Raw genomic sequence first — 20920 nt, forward strand, 5'->3', positions numbered from 1 at the left:
CTGAAGAGGATGTTGGGGAGGTACCTGTACTGGAGAAGGTTTTCATGGGTAATGATTCAGATGGACTGAACCAAATCACGGTGAACCTAGAAGATGTGGTAGGCCTGATTGACAAACGTAAGAGTAGTAAATCACCTGGACTGGATGGTATACACCCCAGAGCTCTGAAGGAACTAAAAAATGAAATTTCAGACCTATTAGTAAAAATGTTTAACCTATCATTAAAATCATCCATTGTACCTGAAGACTGGAGGATAGCTATTGTAACCCCAATATTTAAAAATGGCTCCAGGGGCGATCCTGGAAACTATAGACCGGTTAGCCTGACTTCAGTGCCAGGAAGAATAATGGAAAGTGTTCTAAACATCAAAATCACAGAACATATAGAAAGACATGGTTTAATGGAACAAAGTCAGCATGGCTTTACCCAAGGCAAGTCTTGCCTCACAAATCTGCTTCACTTTTTTGAAGGAGTTAATAAACATGTGGATAAAGGTGAACCGGTAGATGTAGGGTACTTGGATTTTCAGAAGGCATTTGAGAAAGTTCCTCATGAGAGGCTTCTAGGAAAAATAAAAAGTCATGGGATAGGTGGCGATGTCCTTTCATGGATTACAAACTGGCTAAAAGACAGGAAACAGAGAGTAAGATTAAATGGACAATTTTCTCAGTGGAAGGGAGTGGGCAGTGGAGTGCCTCAGGGATCTGTACTGGGACCCTTACTTTTCAATATATTTATAAATGATCTGGAAAGAAATACCACAAGTGAGATAATGAAATTTTTCAGACGAAACAAAATTGTTCAGAGTAGTTAAATCACAAGCAGATTGTGATAAATTGCAGGAAGATCTTGTGAGGCTGAAAAATTGGGCATCAAAATGGCAGATGAAATTTAATGTGGACAAGTGCAAGGTGATGCATATAGGGAAAAATAACCCATGCTATAGTTACACAATGTTAGGTTCCATATTAGGTGCTACTACCCAAGAAAGAGATCTAGGCGTCATAGTGGATAACACATTGAAATCGTCGGTTCAGTGTGCTGCAGCAGTCAAAAAAGCAAACAGAATGTTGGGAATTATTAGAAAGGGAATGGTGACTAAAACGGAAAATGTCATAATGCCTCTGTATCGCTCCATGGTGAGACCGCACCTTGAATACTGTGTACAATTCTGGTCGCCACATCTCAAAAAAGATATAATTGCGATGGAGAAGGTACAGAGAAGGGCTACCAAATGATAAGGGGAATGGAACAGCTACCCTATGAGGAAAGACTAAAAAGGTTAGGACTTTTCAGCTTGGAGAAGAGATGGCTGAGGGGGGATATGATAGAGATGTTTAAAATCATGAGAGGTCTAGAACGGGTAGATGTGAATCGGTTTTTTACTCTTTCGGATAATAGAAAGACTAGGGGGCACTCCATGAAGTTAGCATGTGACACATTTAAAACTAATTGGAGAAAGTTCTTTGTCACTCAACGCACAATTAAACTCTGGAATTTGTTGCCAGAAGATGTGGTTAGTGCAGTTAGTATAGCTGTGTTTAAAAAAGGATTGGATAAGTTCTTGAAGGAGAAGTCCATTACCTGCTATTAATTAAGTTGACTTAGTTTTTGGGTACTTGCCAGGTTCTTATGGCCTGGATTGGCCACTGTTGGAAATAGGATGCTGGGCTTGATGGACCGTTGGTCTGACCCAGTATGGCATGTTCTTATGTTCTTATGTCACATCAGTCAATCAGTGCTCATGTACACCAGCAGGTAGCATCACTGCTTCCAACAAGAATACAAATTTTTAGCAGACAAGTGTCGCTTAGTTGAAGAAGTGAGATGCCCCCTTCTGATAGACAAATTATGCAATTGAAATAACAGTATACATATAGAACAAGAGCATATGTCTGGTACACAAAGTACAGCAGAATACAGTAATATTAGTCACTTTCATGAGCTGTGGTAATTGCTTGTACTCAGTTTAATAATTCTGGAGCACAGTGCTCTAGTATGTTATAAGCAGGGGTAGACTAAAGGAAAATATCAGCCTGGGGGATTTTTTCAAAATCAGCCCATGGGGTATCTTTCTGATTCCCTCATGCACTTTCTGTGTTGCACATGCTTCAACAGCTCCAAAATGCATGCCACACCAAACCTTCAAAGGTACATCATGGGACCCGTTGCTTGGCAGAACTGAGCCAAAAAATCTCCAACATATATTTCACATTTTTCCTAAACAATAACAAATAGAGCACACCCTAGATCAGGGGGCAGTTCATGCAATAAGATGGGTCCCCCACGTGTTTGGTTACATCTGTCATATATCCTGGATTCCTGGTCTTTTGCTAACCAATCAGTTCTTGAACATGTTGGCAAGCAATGAAACAATTACACTGCCAGTCAACAGTCCAGACATGCACACATTCTCAGACACACACTGTCTCAAAGCACACATTCTCTCAGATAGAGATGCATACACAGACTCAAGTCACACAAACCGATTTTCAGATTGAGGAAACTTTATTGGCATGCACATACAATATTTCAGGCACAAAGCCACAAACTCATACTCTCTCAGGTACACAACTACAAATAAAAAGATACACACACTCTCACTCTCTCAGACACATAGGCTCAAACACAAACACACTCTCTCAGACATACACTCACATTCAAAACAATATGTATATTATATTTACATGCATGGCTGTGGTGCCAACCAGAAAACCCTGCAAAAAACCCCTGAAAAAAGACACTTGGAACTATTTTTATTTTAGCCCTATTTTAAAACATGTAGAGTGTAAGCTTAGCCCTCAAAAAATCATGCGTAAACTGAATTACAATGACAATATACTAAACCTCTATCATTAAACAGCACTAACTGCTAGCACTCAAACAGTAACAACACTACCTATGAAAAGGCAAGACCGCAATTACACCAGGCCCTAAAACACCAATACACCTCCTCTTAGGAAAAAAGAACAAGTCGACCTGCTATAGATCCTTTTACAGAAACCACATACTCACAGAATACCTCACCTCAGTCACACATGCAGAACATAGAATACAAAATAAAGAGACCACAAACTATAAACAGAAATGTGCAGAAACTGGAAACTGCAATAGGCAGGACACGACAATCAGCAGACACGTGAGGGTTCAGATTGAGAAAAGGCAGGAAGTAGGTGGTCATGTGCTGGTGTAGCTCTTTATACGAAAATGGGTGCTCAGATTCTGACTCGTGACTTACTGCAGAAGGAGAAGGATGCCCTCAGCCATGCCAGAAGCAGCTCCTTTTTTTTTTATTACTATTTTATTTTTGGCCACAGCAGAGAAGAGAAAATCAAGAGGCATGAAGCAAAGGCAGTGCTGGTGTGAGGGGAGGTGGTGGGAAACATTCCCACCATGGTCATTGAGTGGGTGGAAGGTTAGAGGGGAGCGGGCTCCTGAGGTCATGATACTGCTGCCACTGCCTTATGCAGAGTTGGGGAAAATGAGGCAGGACGAAGCGGAGATCCTCAGGGGAGGCTGCTACTCCATGGGATGAGATGCTGTGAGGACTGGTGTGGGTTACAGTAGCTCTGTGTGCATTGGTGCCTCTGCAAATGTGTGACTGGTCTGACTGGCCCACTAGGGCATGTCTGAAGCCCCAATAGGCCAATCTACCCTGATTATAAGCACAATATACCCATTAAGGTAAAGCCTTAAGAGCAACTATCATTAAGGTGGCCAATAAACTAATATGCTTTTAGGATAATGCGGCAACAATGTAGATTAAATATGCATTTGTGTGGGTTAAAGTGCATTAACATTATGTTACTTTTAATGCACATATGCATTAGTCTGCAATAATGCTAATGCAGAGTTAAAACAGGTTTGCATGTAAAAAGAGAGAAACTACTTACCTGATAATTTTGTTTTCCTTAGTGTAGACAGATGAACTCAGGTTATGTGCTCCCCTGCTAGCAGATGGAGATGGAGTCAGGTTTCAAAGCTGATGTCACCCTAGATATACTCCTGCAGTGACCTCAGCCATTCAGTATTCTCTTCAAAAAGCCATTGTGAAGAACTTGATTAGAATTTGGATACAACTTGATTAAAAACTGGAGACCCCCAACTGTACTCAACCAACATAAGCACTGAATTCCTGCAATACTTTAGATGCCCTGGACTAGGGATAGGGTAAAGGCTTACCTGTAACCACATGGAATCGAGATTCACCTCATGGGTGATTCCTTGGCGCCTCTCCTGGGTCCATCTGTCTACACTAAGGAAACAAAATTATCAGGTAAGTAATTTCTCCATTTCCTAGCATGGAGCCAGATGGACTCAGGACCAATGGGATGTACAAAAGCTACTCCTGAATGGGGCGGGAGGCTTCCCGCAATCTGGTTAGCTGCCCTCACAAAGGCTGCATCCTCATGGGCCTGGACATCCAGGTGATAGAACCTGGAGAAAGTGTGCAAGGAAGACCGCATCGCTAGTTGACAGATGTTGACAGGAGACAGTAGCTTAGCTTCTGCCCAGGATATGGCCTGGGCCCTAGTGGAATGAGCTTTGACCTGAAGGGGTAAAGGCTTTCCTGCCTCCCCAAAAGCTCCCATGATCACTTCCTTGATCTAGCGAGCTATGGTAGTACGCTGAAGCCGCTTTGCCTTGTTTTCTTCCCCCGTGAAGGACAAACAAGCAGTCTGTCTTGCGCACCACTTCTGACCATTCCAGGTACCATACTAGAAGCCTAACGTTTAAGTGTCGTAGTAGACGGTAGTCTTCCGTGTCCTTGCATCCATCTGGGGTTGGTAAGGAGATGGTCTGGTTCAGGTGAAACTCCGAGACTACCTTTGGTAAGAAGGAAGCTGCAATGTTCCTGGAGTGAACCAGAGGAATGGTTCCCAAAATGACAATGCCTACAGTTCAGAAATGCGACGAGCCGAGCATATCGCCACCAAGAATACCGTCTTCAGTGTTAATAGGCGTAGAGACAGACTGCACAGTGGCCTATTGGAAGGCCCTGACAAAATGTCTACTACTAGATTGAGGTTCCATAGGGGGACCGGCCACTTTAAAGGTGGTTGTAGGTTTTTAACCCCTTTTAGGAAATAGGCCAAGTCCAGATGCATCGACAGGCGGGCTCCGTTCATTCTTTGCTGCCAGGGCCATAATACTCTGTAGCTTGTGTGTTCAGCCTCTCGAACGTGCACAGGCCCGCCTCAGCACGCATAAATCTGAGCGGCCAGTTGTGTGTGTAGTTATGTGCTTGGTTATATGTGCGGTTATGCGCTTAGTTATGTGCATAAATATGCACACAGAAGTGCGTGTGTTGGTGCACAAGGGCCGGCCCGCACAGTGCGTATCAACAAACAATGGGGGAAAATGGTGCCACAACAAGACTGCACACAAGATGGCGCCGCCGCCGCAGCCTGCCACATGGAGTGCCCGCTGAGCCTGAAATGGGGCCTAGCCCATCGGGGGGCAGCTCAACCCGCTCAGAAACCCCCTTCCTTCACCCTATTGGGGTCGGGAACGATGTTGGTACGGCGCACCCAGGAAGGAAACCGGAGGAAAGACTTACTGAAGTCGTTCCACATCTCTGGATAAGAGGAGTTCTTCTCTAGTTATCTAGACTCAGCGCTTACTGGCTGAGTACAGAGATTGTCTCCGGCTGCAAGAGGAGAGGGCTTAGGCCATCACCGCCGCGCTTGGCTTCCTGCACCCGCTGCCTTTCAGCTGCTTCAGCAGCAAAGTCCATGCCGGAAACCAGTTACTGGACCAAGGAAAACCTCCGAGGGATCTCATAAATCATCTCAGGAATTCTCAGTTCGGGGAGGGACCCTTGGGTATCACTGCAGGAGAGTGGGGCTCGATATTCTCCAATTTAAAAGTAGAAATTTGAAGGTAAATTTTCCTCATCTAAAGAGTAGTGTTCCCGATAGGAGACACAATCCACATCTGCTAGGAGACGGAGAGATACTGAAGGGCTGAGGTCACTGCAGGGGGTATATCTAGGGTGACGTCAGCTTTGAAACCTGACTCCGTCTCCATCTGCTAGCAGGGGAGCACATAACCCATTGGTCCTGGGTCCATCTGGCTACACACTAGGAAAATGTAAATGAGTTGCAACACATGTAAATTCATGCTAAGCAGTTTATTACCCTAGAGGTAAGATAAGATTGTATTATCAGTCAATTATACTGTGGTTTAATACATTATGCCCTTAGACCGCTATCCATTGATCCTAAAGTGTCGCATTTCTCCTCACTAGTGCTTAGAAAGTTTGGTCATGTCTTATTAATGCTACTGTAATTATTTGTAATGGCTTGTTTTTGATTTTGTATATTTAAGCCTTGCCTTTCAAGAAGAGTTCTCTAGTAATGGCACATTGCTCCTTTCCATGCTAGATTGCTTGGCATATAGACATTAGGGGTGTGCATTCGTTTTGAACTTAAATGTAAAACGCAACTTTTTTTTTTTTTTTAACTTAAAAAAGTGATGAGGCGAAAACGATCGGATTTCCAACTTATTCAACATAGCTATGTTGAATAAGTTGGAAATCGCGATTGTTGATCCTAAATAAAAATTTAAACCCCTCACCGTACTTAATCCCCCCCCCAAGACTTACCAAAACTCCCTGGTGGTACAGCAGGGAGTCAGGACGCCATTTCTGAACTCCTTTGCTGGCCAAAAGTTCCTTTTGGGTGCAACGAGGGTCCCGGAGCGATCGCGCGGGGAATCACGTGACGCCGCGTCACTCCGACGTGACGCCGACGTCACGTGCTCCTCGCAAAGGAGTTCAGAAATGGCGTCCTGACTCCCTGCTGTACCACCAGGGAGTTTTGGTAAGTCTTGGGGGGGGGGGGATTAAGGAGGGTGAGGGGTTTAAATTTTTATTTGCACGTATGGACATAGACTCAACTTATGGAATTCTCCATATGTCCATATTGACCGAAATTGACCCCCCCTTTCGACTTATGGACTTATGAACATAAACTTTTGCTCTGCACATCCCTAATAGACATTAGCTAGTGGCATTAGCAGTAGGATTATGCAAAGGGACAACGTGAAAATACAGTGGCGACACCACTTATTATATGATCCTTAATAATTTTAGTAATGAATGAGAGGGAAGTAAAGCTATACATAGGTATTACCAGGCCACATACCTTAGTAGGGATCCCAATAAGACCTTACACAAGTAAAGCTAGGATATTTTTACAATGTACAAGTAATAAGTAATACAGTAACTAGCCACAATATTTATCTATAAGCTGGTTTTGTTTTGCACAATATTTTGATTACTATGCATGCTGGCTGTATATTAACTTTAAAAGTTAGGGTGGATATTCCAAACTTCATACCAAGCCTATACTGTAATCCAAATGTAAATAAGTGTGAGGAATAAATTTATATTCATAGGAGAATCTCAAAGTCAATCGCAATTTATTTCAGCTAAATGTGGTGCTCCATTGCCAAACTTTTTAAAGACATGATTTCACTTTCAGTATTCCAATTTTGGCAAGATATAACATTTTAAGCTTCTTCGGGAGGGGGGGAGGAGGTGGGGGGGTGTAGTCTTGAAATGTCTCCTGCTCCAGCTATTCCCTCCTCCTCCAAGGAAGGGGGGAATGGATGTGTCGGGGATTCTATTTAAACACCTTACTATACTTAAAATTTTATATCTTGTCAAAATTAGAATACTGAAAGTGAAATCATGTCTTTAAAAAGTGTGATACAGGAGCACCACATTTAGCTGAAATAAATTGCGATTGACTTTGAGATTCTCCTACGAATATAAATTTATTCCTCACATATATGTTAACTTTGCCATCAGCATGGCAAATTTGTTATTTTATGTTGTTTAACGATTATAATTTATGTTTTAACTTAATATTTTATGCATGATTATTTTATGTATATCGGTTGTAAACTGCCAAGAACATTGTATTGAGCAGTATACATTTTTTTAATAAAATAATATAATAATGTTCAAATAAAGCACAATGACTACAGGTTAATAAGCTAAAGGTTAATAAACTAAGATGATAACTTTCAAACTGGCATGCGGGCGCACTTGGGCACATGTGCATCAGCGCGTGCCCAGATACATAGTCATTTTATAACTTGTGTGCACATATGTGTGCATGTTATAAAATAGCCTGGCTGCATGCACATGTGGGCCCAATTTTAAGTGGATGTGTGCCTAGGTGCACAAATCCCAATTCTACCAAATAAGCCAGGGTATTTTATAACAGGCCTGTATCCTCGCCATTGCAGTTTTACCAGTTCGTCCAAGAGTTCATGCCCCTTGGTTTAATACCCTGCACTCTCCCCAGTTACCCCAGATCCTTTAAACCCCGAAGAAATGGCTAATTTCTTTTACTTTTTAAGTTACACCTCCTCCATAGCAGAAGGGAAGAATCACAGCAGTGAACCTGGGCAAGCACCAGGGAATATAAGTATTTTCGCATGCATCTTTTGGCTATGCCCCGAAATGCCCATGCTCCACCCAGACCACATCCAGACCAAGCCCCTTTTTAAAATCAAGTGAAATGTGCACCCAGCAGGAGATACACATGCATTTGGGTGGCTTTTAAAGTCCGGTGGGCATGTGCAAGCCAGACTTGTGAGTGCACCTTCCGATTTTGGCACATGCCGGGCTTTTAAAATTCACTTTTATTTGCATGTTGTGTAATACACATACAGTAATGTTTGCACATTAACAATTTTTTACCATGACAAAAGTAATTTTCCTTGGTTTAATGAATTTAGGAAAGTGTATGATCATCCATGCCTGTAGGAATTTTGCACTATCCACAAACAAGTTTTGTATGCATGACATAAGTTGATAACTTTAGTTTACGCCCTTGTTTGTGGAATACATTACATGATGCAGTTACAGGTCATTTGTGGGGGGAAAGAATTGTACCTATCCTTCTGAAGTGCCATAATGCTCTTTTAATTTACAGCTATAGGGATTAGGGTTGACAACTGGCTCCAGATTTTCAGGACAGGTTGATCCAGTCCTGGTTTTATCCCATTGCATGTTGGGATTTATTCTGATTTCCCTATTGCATTCCCTAAGAAAAGCAAGACTATAAGTACCTGTATGAAGGGGGGGGGGGGGGGGGTAAAACCAGGACTGGATCAACTTCTCCTAAAAATCTGGAGCCGGCCGGCAACCCTGACAGAGATAAAGTCTTGTCTGTGGAAAGTAGGTGCAACATTTAAGACAGCCAATATATGCTACAGCAGGCATATGTGATGCATGGATGCTAATGGCCCTGATACTGCTGGCATAACAGATGTTAACATCCACCTTTTCCCCTGGTGTGCAATGATAGACAACATAAGGTCATTTAGCAATGGAGGTTAATATAACTTTAAGAGCTCTGCCAATCAATCAGAAACACATTTAAGTTTAGTGTCATAATAATGTTTCATAGTCTCTGGACAACCAATGCTCATTTTGTCTAAACTAATCATCTTGGTTATTAGTCTCTTCAAACCTTTGACTGGTACAATAGGGCTAACTTTCAGGGATCTTCTTGAACATAGGTTGATGAATGGAAATGAGAATGAGCCATGCTCACACACCTCTGTTTGAACCATATTGACCCGCTGGGCTCGGAGCTCTCGCACACAGTTGAAGATGTCCACCACACCTTCATTTTCTGCCATGTCGAGCATTATGTCAATGGCTATAAAGCAGCCTGTCCTCCCAGCACCAGCACTGCAAGACAGAATAAATCCCTCAATCAATGAAACCCAAAGCAGCAGCAGCAGCAGCAGAGTTGCTGACAATTTGTCACACTACTAATGCAGTTGAGAGTCTTAATTAGTAATTCTCCATCAGTTGGTCAAAAGAGAATGCCCTGAAGTGATATTCAAAGTCTGATTTCAACTATCTGATATTAGGAAAAAAAAATGTTTAAAAGCTGGATACTGGGTTACAGAAACTGAGGAGGAAGGAATGAGGACACCAAGAGAGAGAAAGTTGCATTACCTGCAGTGTACAGCTATGGGTCCTGCCTCTGGTGGGTTAAGGAACTTCACCTGGCGGACGAAACCCAGGAGACCTGTGGCATAGCAGGGAACCCCATGATCAGGCCAACTGGTGAAGTGAAACTGCCGTATTTCTCGGATCTCATGGTAACCTTTCTGAGAAGACAACACAAAAACTGATTCTTTTTCTCCTTCACACAACATCCAAATGTAACTCCGCTCACTGCATCCATATTAACTATAGCTAGAACTGGCCTGACATTAAATAAAGAAAATGCAAGTTGCAAAGTTAGGAAATTTCAGTCCATCGTAATCATTGTGTAGATCAAGGAAATGAAGGAAGGGAGCTAAGAGACCTAGTAAATATTAGGAGTCAATAAAACCATTCTTATTGTCAACCCAAATGCCATATTGGCCTTGACCAGGGCAGAAGTGACTCATGATGGCTCACTGTCAGCATGGCAGATCCAACATAGGGTAGGGTTAGTATGATGGTTCTATACCAACTATACTCATTTCTTATGCTATGTAAGTTCCACCTGTAATCTTAGCATGCTGTTTTTGTCTTCAGTGGATGTTGGGATGGGGAGGAGAACCAGCAATGGGCAGCAGTTGTCATCACAGAATGGTAAGTGGGTACTTCCAGATCATATTGGTTGTCATGTGCTCCCAGTGAATGCATGAAGGTGTGATAGACAGAGCCACTGTAGAGAACAAGATAACAACCCTTTTCAGTAATGCACCCCGCTGTTGTGGACACGGGGCTAGTGGACCCTTGGGCCGACCTGCAGGAGACTTGGGAAGAACTTCACTGGTCTCGACTGAACAGGCCGGGAGGCAGACTTCAGGCAGGCAGGTAGAAGCAGTTTCACCCTGGAAGCTGGTACTCCTCTGGGAGAAGCCCTTGGGAGTCCAGCCACTGGGACTTAGGAGATTCACCCTGGAAGTTGGAGCCCCCCCGAGAGGAGCCCGTAGGGGCCCGACCGCTGGGACTTAGGCGAGGCTGTCGATGGCGAGGAAATGGGCAGGAATCCTACTTAGGCTGTAGGCAGGCAGGAACCCGGCTTGGGCTGTGGCAGGCAGGAACACGGCTAGGGCTGTATACAGGCTGGAACCTGGCTTGGACTATAGACAGGCTGGAACCCAGCTTGGGCTATAGACAGGCTGGAACCCGGCTTGGGCTGTAGGCTGGCAGGAACCCGGCTTGGGCTGAAGACAGGCTGGAACCCGGCTTGGGCTGGCTGGCAGGAACCCAGTTGCATAGGCTCAGAGGCAGGGGCCTCAGTACGAGGAACTCTTGGTGGTGGAGGTATCCGAGATGAAGCGCGGGGTGGGCTAGATCTCCTCTGGCGGGATTCCTGTGCCTTTTGCTGCAAGCGTCGGTCGACCCGGGCGGCCATCTCTATCAGAGCATTGAGGTCTTCGGGGAAATCCCGGGCTGCGATCTCATCCTTGATTCGTCCAGAAAGGCCTTCCAGGAAGATTGCCCGGAGACTCCCATCCTGACACCCCACCTCTTGGGCGAGGGTTCTAAATTCCATGGCGTACTCGGCCAAGGGGCGAGTCCCTTGATGCAGCTGCAGAAGTTCAGAGGTGGCAGTGGCCCGGCGGGCCGGTTCGTCGAATGCCTGCTTAAAAATGAGGATAAACCGCTGTAGGTCATTTAGTGCGGGGTCATTATTCTCTCACAAGGGAGAGGCCCAAACCAGGGCCCTCCCATCTAGTAGAGACAGAATGTATGCGACCTTGACAGAATCGGCAGGGAACTGTTGGGGCAGTAGCGAGAAGCGGATGAAACATTGGTTTAAAAATCCTCGAGAAGTCCTGGTATCTACAGCATAGCGTGAAGGTGCTGGTAGTTGAGTCGCCGAGGCAGCAGTTAAGGCAGAATCTGCGTCCGCCACAGGCTGGGGAGGGACATCCAACGCATCCATTCTGGCAGCTAATTGCCCCAGAGATCCGGCAAGGGCGTCCAGGTACTGCTGTTGTTGCTGCAGTTGTTGAAGTAACCCCGGACGATCCTGGGACTGTGGGGTGTCTGCCAAGTCCATGGACTTGCAATCTGTTGTGGACACGGGACTAGTGGACCCTTGGGCCGACCTGCAGGAGACTTGGGAAGAACTTCACTGATCTCGACTGAACAGGCCGGGAGGCAGACTTCAGGCAGGCAGGTAGAAGCGGTTTCACCCTGGAAGCTGGTACTCCTCTGGGAGAAGCCCTTGGGAGTCCAGCCACTGGGACTTAGGAGATTCACCCTGGAAGTTGGAGCCCCCCCTGGGAGGAGCCCGTAGGGGCCCGACCGCTGGGACTTAGGCGAGGCGGTCGATGGCGAGGAAACGGGTAGGAATCCTACTTAGTCTGTAGGCAGGCAGGAATCCGGCTTGGGCTGTGGCAGGCAGGAACATGGCTAGGGCTGTAGGCAGGCTGTAACCCGGCTTGGACTATAGACAGGCTGGAACCCGGCTTGGGCTATAGACAGGCTGGAACCTGGCTTGGGCTGTAGACAGGCTGGAACCCGTCTTGGGCTGCCTGGCAAGAACCCGGCTTGGGCTGAAGACAGGCTGGAACCCGGCTTGGGCTGGCTGGCAGGAACCCGGCTTGGGCTGAAGACAGGCTGGAACCCAGCTTGGGCTGAAGACAGGCTGGAACCCGGCTTGGCCTGGCTGGCAAGAACCCGGCTAGGGCTGAAGACAGGCTGGCAGACAGGAACCGGCAGGCAGGCAGGCAGGAATGGATTAGTCAAACCGCTGGCTGACTCTGGAGCTCAAGGCAACGGGGGACCGAAGGAACCCTGTTGCAAGGCACTGGTCGTGAGTCCGCGGTGGCCTTAAGTAGGCCGCGGCATCTGACATCAGACTCGGGGCGGAGCCACCCTCCGGCGGGAAACTGTCTAGAAAAGCGCGGGGCGCTCGCGTGTCTAGAGGCAGACCTGCAATGGTGTCTCCCCCGCGGGGATGCCCAGATCCTGACTCTGCTTTGTTCCCAGCCGGCAGGAACCCTTGAGGTAAGGACCGGGACGTGAGCTTCACGGACCGGACTGCAACACCCCGCGATGTATTAATCAGAGCATGAAGCGAAAAATAGTGCAGGTGCGATACATTTATCGTACCTTGCAGAAATTACCTATGTGATGCGGGAGCAGGGATATTAACCTAACCATGCCCCCTTTTTTTTATTGCGGGCACTATTTCCTCTATATTTATAGCAGTTTGATAAATTTAGGGGTGAGCAGGTCTAACCGGGACAGACAAATTAACCGGCTAAGTATAAATATCGCTACTTAGCTAGATAAATTATCCAACTAAGTAGTGCCACCCCGATCCGCCGACTGCCCACTCACAAAGTTCTCTGGCTAAGAGATAGCTGGATAAGTGACTTATCTGGCTAAGTAGTGGCTGCTGAACTTAAGTAGATATTCAGCGGCTGCTAGATAGCCGGATAAGTCCTACTTATCCGGCTATCTGCTGGCTGAATATCAGGCCATTGCTTTTTCTATCACATATTAATGATTGCCTTTAAAATAGCTCAACACAAGCCATGCCTCCTAGAGCCACAAGTGCAATCATGTTTTGAGTATAGCATCTGCATTTCCAGGTACAGCAACACTAGGCAACACTGGGCACTTATCCTTCACTGTTAGCAGTGAGCCTCTCTAGGCACCTACTGTAATAATCATGAAAAAATATTCAGCTGCAAGTTCTTTCTAATCTTTAATACTATTTGCAATGTTATTCCTGAAAGAAAACGTTTCTCTTTTCCTTAAATAAATAACCTGGAAACTTAAGGATAAAAGACAATAAATACTGACGATTGATTATTATAATTAGCATCTAGCTTGATGAGGTTCTCTAAGAAAAAACCCAGAGAAGAGGCTAGAATTGGCAATTACATCCTTGAAACCCAGAAAGGAGCATTTCTTTAGCACTGTTGACATTTCATATACTCATTGGTACTTTTCACTGCAATTTTCCCCTTGCAGAAGTCCATAAAGTGCTGACCATTTGCCAGCAAAATAATTGTTTTTACTCTTCCACAAAACAATAACAGACATTGAAAAAAGCTGGTCTTATTCCACAAAACAAAAACAATGTGAACTTCATGAGAACTGAAATGTTGTTGCAAATCTTATGAAAGGTGTATAAGGAAAGAGCATATAAATTACTCGGCATTTCTCATCTACTGATCCAACTGCTGTTGAGTGGCAAAAATCCAGCTTAAGAAGTGGACATCAGTTAAACTCTACATGGATCTCTTTCCCTTCTGAAAACCTCCAAAAACAGCTGCAGAGTTCCAAAGTATATTAATTGTCCTTTTTTGAATATTAAAAGCATACAAGCATGGATAGTCATTTCTGAGTTAATGGAAGTCACATTTAAATGAAATACTGCTCACAATAGCACGGCGGCTTTCACCAGAGGTTAAAAGCAATTGTTGACTCAGAGTGACATTCCACAACATTCACAAGGCAGGTCATTACCTTCTGAACAGTAAAGGTGCGTATAACATATTCAGCCAAGGGCTCTGTCTCAATCAACGTGACTTTAATATCCCCATAGACCTCTGTGTCATCTGGCCAGTATCTGACACATTTCACCTACAGCAGAGAAAGACAGAAAATGTGCGGCATGCTATATTAGCCTGAGAAAAACTGAACTGAGGTTGAAGGAACCAGATATTTGAGGGTCCGCAGAAGTCAAGGTTCAACTGTTTTCTTTCAGCCTCTCTCTGGAGAATGACATCTCACATCATGTTAGAATAATCTAATAGAAACGTAACAGCAGAGAAGAAATCGCACTGTTGGAAGTGCCGATCTTCAGGCAAGACATTAAACTATGATCTTGTCTACCATAGGAACATTAAAAAAAAAAAAAGAAGTGTTTTACAAGAGCTGAGAATTCCCACAGCCAAATTCAATACTATAGTATTAGGGACCACAGCTTGAACAAGGAGAGGCTGTAGTGTTTGCCAGAGCAATGTTTCTAAACTTATGGCAGGACCTGTAGCATATTATTCTTCCTACACTTTTGTAATGTTAGTTTCACTCCCCAAGTCAGCTTCCTAGCTACTTTAAAAAAATATAGATTCTTCTTCCTTAGCCTCCACTTCCCCTCCCTTCCCTGGACTGTCACATTCCCCGACAGGTCTTCTTTCTTTACTGATATTTACTTTTTCCTAATGGCCACCTTTAAAAACTCCTTTGGCAGTGCACACCTAGGCATTTTTCATCCAAGCATGAGATAAGTCAATGTAATACTTAATCATTTTTAAGGTTACTGAATTATGTATGTTTATGAAAGACATATGAATGACCATTGCCAGGGCTGAATCCTTAGACAACTGGCACTACTGCTCATAAGTTTCAAACTTCTGGTAATTGAAATGTCTGTTACCATGTGTCCAATATAGGCACATGTATTTTTCTGAACTACAGTAGCATATCAGTCTGCACCACTGCTTTCTGCATGACCTGACAGTATGGGAATGAGGTATTATAAGTCCTTTTCAATAGCTGCTAGTCCTTGTTAACATGATTCTGTCAGACACCCACCTACTGATTTATAAGCAAATTACCTTAAAGGCAAAATCAATGTTTTGGTTAAATTGCTTTACCTTCATGCAAAAACTAGGATTATTAAACCCCAAATAACTATGTTATTGTCTAATATATACAGAGAAATTTTGGGATCCATTGTAAGCTGCTGTGTGGCTCAGCTAGCTAGCCAGATAACTTTATCTGGCTAATTAGCAGGGTATATTAAAGATAGCCAGATACATTTATCCGGCTATCTTTAGGACGGGACTGTGGCCCAACCAAAGTTAGCCAGATATGTTATCCGGCTAATGCCACGCCTTGCCAGAATGCCCCCTGCTTATCCAGCTATAATTTAGTTGGATAAGTGACTGAATATGCCAATTTTGCCATTTAGATGGATAACTTTTAAGTTATCTTCCTAAATGGCTTTAGAATATCAACCTTGTACTGTTTTAGTGTACAATGCTTTATATACTGTGTGTTCAGAAGTGTGGGTGGCTCCCCTGAGAATGAGGGTAAAGGGGATAATTTCTTAGAATGACCCAATACAATTTTTTTAATATTCTGCCTGCTTGCTGGTACATAAATAATTACTGCGTTCTACCCCAGCACTGCGCTCATAAAAAATGAATTTCTCTTTTCCTTGGAAACTGGCAATGCATTCAATTAAGATTGATGGCCAAATTTGGCAGAAACTAGATAAGATAAACCAAGTTAGGATTTGCGGCTGTCACCCGTTCCTACGCGGCAGGAATGCTGCTGGATCCAGTCGCCATGCTGCCATACCCAGCTTCCCTGTAGGCATGAGCACATGCGCACACATAATGGGGAGATTTTAAAAGGATTACGCGTGTAACCGCAAATCCCTGCTCCTGCGCGCGCCGAGCCTATTTTGCATAGGCCCGGCGACGTGCGCAAGCCCCGGGACGTGCGTAGACCTGGGGCTTGAAAAAAGGGGTGGGGAGTGGGCGGGGGCTGGACCGAGGCCTCCGGCACAGCGGCTGTGCTGGGGGATCGCGCACTGGCACTTGGCCGGCGCGCGCAACCTATGCCTGCCCAGACGCAGGCGCAACTTATTTAACAAAAGTCAGGAGGGGTTTAGATAGGGATGGGGGGGTGGGTTAGGTAGGGGAAGGGAGGGGAAGGTGGGGGGCCTCGGAGCGGCCTCGGAGGAAACGGGGAAAACCATCGGGGCTCCCCTAGGGTTCGGCGCATGCAAGGTGCACAAGTGTGCACCCCCTTGCGCGCGCCGACCCCGGATTTTATAACATACGCGTGCATGTTATAAAATCGGGCGTAGATTTGTGTGTGCCGGGTTGCACGCACAAATCTATGCCCATGTGTACCTCTTAAAATCCGGTCCAATATGCGTGCAGTGTCGGGAAGAACCTCAATGGCGCCTCCTGACAATGTCACCCACCTGCCCTACTTAAGCCCAAGCCCCCCAGTAGTTCCTTGCCTCAGCAACAGGTCTCCTGATGTGCCTTGCTCGTATCTATGTTACTGTCTGTTCTGTGTTCCTGCGTTCCAGGCCTGCCTTTGTCTCTTGCTTTGTTCCTGAGTACTCCTTGGCCTTGTCTTGTCCTTTCCTTGCCTGGCCCTGTTCCTGTCTGTCCCTTGATTTGTTCAGTCTCGTCTTGTCTTACCCTCCTTCTGTTTGCCTTCCTGGATTCTGACCTTGGCTCTGGACTCTGACCATCCTTGTCTGCTGCCTGCCCTGACCTCCACCTGGCTTTTGGACTCTTGTTCTCTCCACCGCCTTAGGGACCCACCTAAGACCTGCCAGCCACCAGAACCCAAGCACTCAACCTGCAGGGAAGGTGGTTGGTATAGGCAAAGCACCAGGCTGTCCCACTACAGGGTGCATTCGCCAGATGATGATGTGGGCCCAACGGGTTTGCCCACTAGACTGAGCCAATCACCCCTTAGCATCAAAGGTTCACCCTCACCTATTCCTGTGCCGGCATTATAATCCACAGGAACATTTGTGAACTGTGTGTAATCTGCCCTTATTAGACATATGGTGCTCTGTATCTATTGATATTGCACAGTATTATTCTGCGTAGGAAAAATTAACCTTTCAGTGACAAAGATACTATCATCACAATCTGTAGGGTAGTAATCACAAGGACATCTCCCCTGGCCAGGATTCCAACAGATACAGTATTAGCACAGTTAAATAAGATAATGCTAATTGTGGCAGAAAAGAGTTGAATTGTTGTGTCTTTTATTTCTAGCACTATAACAACCTAGATGGATTCTACCTAGACACACACATCCTCAGCCAATCCTCTAGTCTATCTTTTACACCTGCCCGGTCACCCTCACCTGTAGAATGACACCAATGGCAGTTAATCTTTATCTGCACGTTACTGGACATAGATAACATGGAGGTAGATTTTCAAAGAGGCACTGAGTGGCTTAAAATGTCAGCTACTGTTAGCTGGCTCTTTTAATGCTTAGTCTTCAGTCACATCTTAGCTAGCAAAGTTGTGGTTGAAAATTAGCATAGATTAAAATTAGCAAACTATTTATTTCAATGTGATAGTCCGCCTTTCTGCATAAACCACAAAGCCGATAAAAATCAAATATATAAAACAACTAATCTAGCTACTGAGCGGTTTAAAAAAAATTACTCCTGAGATATTGAAAAAAAAAACAAAAAACAGACACCACCCCAAAGTCCAGGCTGTTCAGATATCCCCCGTCTTCCGAAGCCCGAACTCTACTTCAGCAAACTGCTAGACCAGTGATTCCCACATTCCCACCTCCCTGAAGCCCAATGTCTCCAAGACTCTGTAGATCTGGTGATCTCTTCCTTCTCATCTCTTTCCATACCAATGTATTATAAAAGCTCCTTTGGAATCCCAGTTCATGATTCTGTTTTTATGACATGAAGAATTCAATCTCCCTTGAGTCGGCACCATAGAACTAAGGAGAAGGGCACTACTTAATGGTACTTCACCACACAGAGCCAATAGGTGGAGTCATTCTGCTTAACTCGATACTGCCAGTAGGATGGAGATTATGTCCCTCCTGTTAGTGAAGACAGAAGGCCATCTGGAATCATGAGCTGAGTTTCTGGAGATGGAAGGATCCTGAAGGGTCCTACAGGGGCTGGAAACCTCTTTGTTGCATTGGGGTGGTGGGATGGAGAAGATCATCAGTGTCATAGGTTGTTGAAGAAGAGATCAGGTTTTGGGGTAGTAGAATGGGATGAGATCACTGCTGTAGATTGCTGAAGGAGAGATTAGAATTTGGGGGCTGGCAGGGGTCAGAAGAGCACCAGTTGGTTTGTTTGTTGATGGAGAGATTGGTGCTTAAAAGAGGAGCTGATTGCCAGTCTTGGCGCACAGAAAAAGCACCCAGATTTAGGTCAGACTATCCCTGCACTTAACTTTGAACACCTAGCATTAAAAATCAGTGCTAGGAAATTTTCCTCCCCCGACTTCAGTGGCTGCCCATATTTACAATGGCTCGACAAGGGTAAATTCTGAAAATCCTTTGATGTCGCTGACTACATTCTTACTTTCAGGCCGATACAGTAAGGAGCGGTAGGAAGAGGTGCGTTACGGCCGGGCGCACCCGCATTTGCCGCATGCACAGTTCGGATCACCTACCGCTCGATACTGTATTTAAATAGCTTGCAAATGCAAGCCGCGTCCAAGAAGCGTCCGTGAAGCGCTAGGCCCGTGCAATCCATTTTACTGCATAAGAGCGCTATACAGCGCCTATACAGTATCCTGGGTGCGTTGGTACCTGTCATTTCAAATGTCATTTCAAATGACGATTAAAATGACAGGTACCAGGGGGGATTGCGAGTCCTCTCCCCCCCCCCCTCCCGAAGCAAGGCAGCGAGAAAATTAAAACAAAAGTGAATAAAGTGTAATAAGAGTAATAAAAGTAAACTTACTGCATGTGAATTTCCTTTGAACAGTCCTCTCTCTCTCTCCTCCTCCCGGGCGGGCAAAAGCGTATGGGTGAAAGCGGCGGGCAAAAGCGTACGGGCAAAAGTGAATGAATGCACGCCCATACGCGGTAGGAGCCGGCGGGCGTGCATTCATTCACTCACCTTCGCCAGTGGGCGTGCATTCATCCAGCGGAGGGAGCCGGCGGCGAAAGCGGCTTCCAGCAGCCCCCGCCGGCGGTGAATGAATGCACGCCTGTGCGTGCAATTTGGGAGCTCAAGGCGTGACGTCACGACGTTTGACGTCACGGCGTGTGACGTCGGCGTTCGCTAATGCACTGCCTTGAGCGCCCAAATTGCACACACAGGCGTGCATTCATTCACCTTCGCCGGCGAGGGCAGGGGAGCCAAAGCGGCTTCCAGCAGCCCCCGCCGGCGAAGGTGAATGAATGCAATTTGGGCGCTCAAGGCAGTGCATTAGCGAACGCCGACATCACACTCCGTGACGCCAAACATCATGACGTCACGCCTTGAGTGACCAAATTGCACGCACAGGCGCGCATTCACTCACCTTCGCCGGAGGGGCGTGCATGCATCCATCCAGAGGAGGGAGCCGGTGGTGAAAGCGGCTTCCAGCAGCCCCCGCCGGTGAAGGTGAATGAATGCAATTTGGGCGCTCAAGGCAGTGCATTAGCGAACGCCGACGTCACACGTCGTGACGCCAACGTCGTGACGTCACGCCTTGAGCGACCAAATTGCACGCACAGGCGCGCATTCATTCACCTTCGCCGGCGGGGGCTGCTGGAAGCCGCTTTCGCCACCGGCTCCCTCCTCTGGATGGATGCATGCATGCCCGCCGGCGAAGGTGAGTGAATGAATGTACGCCCGCCAGCTCCCGCCGCGTACGGGCGTGCATTCATTCATTTTCGCCCGTACGCTTTCGCCCGCACGCTTTCGCCTGCCGCTTTCGCCTGCCCGCCCGTACGCTTTCGCCCGCCGCTTTTGCTGCCGGCTGCCCCCGGGAGGCTGGGGAACCGCAGTACGCACCTCGGGAGGAAGAGAGAGAGAGAGGACTGTTCAAAGAAAATTCACATACAGTAAGTTTACTTTTATTATACTTTATTTACTTTTGTTTTAATGACATGTCGATTTTCGCCCTGCGTCCTGTGCCTTGCTTCGGGAGGGGGGGGGATTTTGACCGGAGCCTGCCTATTGCTGTCACACCACACTAACGCCAGGGTAAGAGTCCCGGGGGGTGAGGGGGTCGTTTGCCCATGAAATTTCGTCTCTCTGACCTGACGCTCCACCCTAACGCAGGGGTAAGGGTAGGCGGTAAGTTAGCAGGTTAAATGCGCGGCAAAACTACAGGTTAAAAAGGAGATAATTAATCGGGGCGCACATTGCTGTATGGGAGGGAATAGCTAATCGGAGCGTTTACATCTCATATACATGCTGCGGGCGGAAAGAGTTACCAGTTGATTTAAAGAAGCGG

The 20920-nt window shown here is 45.9% G+C and overlaps 1 protein-coding gene across 6 annotated transcripts in view; it reads right to left on the minus strand.

The window, feature by feature from the left end:
* The window catches only part of PTPRT (protein tyrosine phosphatase receptor type T), a 1509925-nt gene that overhangs the window by 44546 nt on the left and 1444459 nt on the right, over positions 1–20920 (minus strand). For all 6 annotated transcript variants that reach the window (XM_029612345.1, XM_029612346.1, XM_029612344.1 and 3 more), the window contains 3 exons: positions 14466–14582; positions 9990–10144; positions 9581–9716 (listed from right to left, as the gene is read on the minus strand). In XM_029612345.1, the coding sequence (XP_029468205.1) occupies positions 9581–9716; positions 9990–10144; positions 14466–14582 (408 nt within the window). The remainder of the gene's footprint in view (positions 1–9580; positions 9717–9989; positions 10145–14465; positions 14583–20920) is intronic.

The sequence above is a fragment of the Rhinatrema bivittatum genome, chromosome 8 (genome assembly GCF_901001135.1).
Source record: "Rhinatrema bivittatum chromosome 8, aRhiBiv1.1, whole genome shotgun sequence".
In the NCBI taxonomy this organism is placed as follows: Eukaryota; Metazoa; Chordata; class Amphibia; order Gymnophiona; family Rhinatrematidae; genus Rhinatrema; species Rhinatrema bivittatum.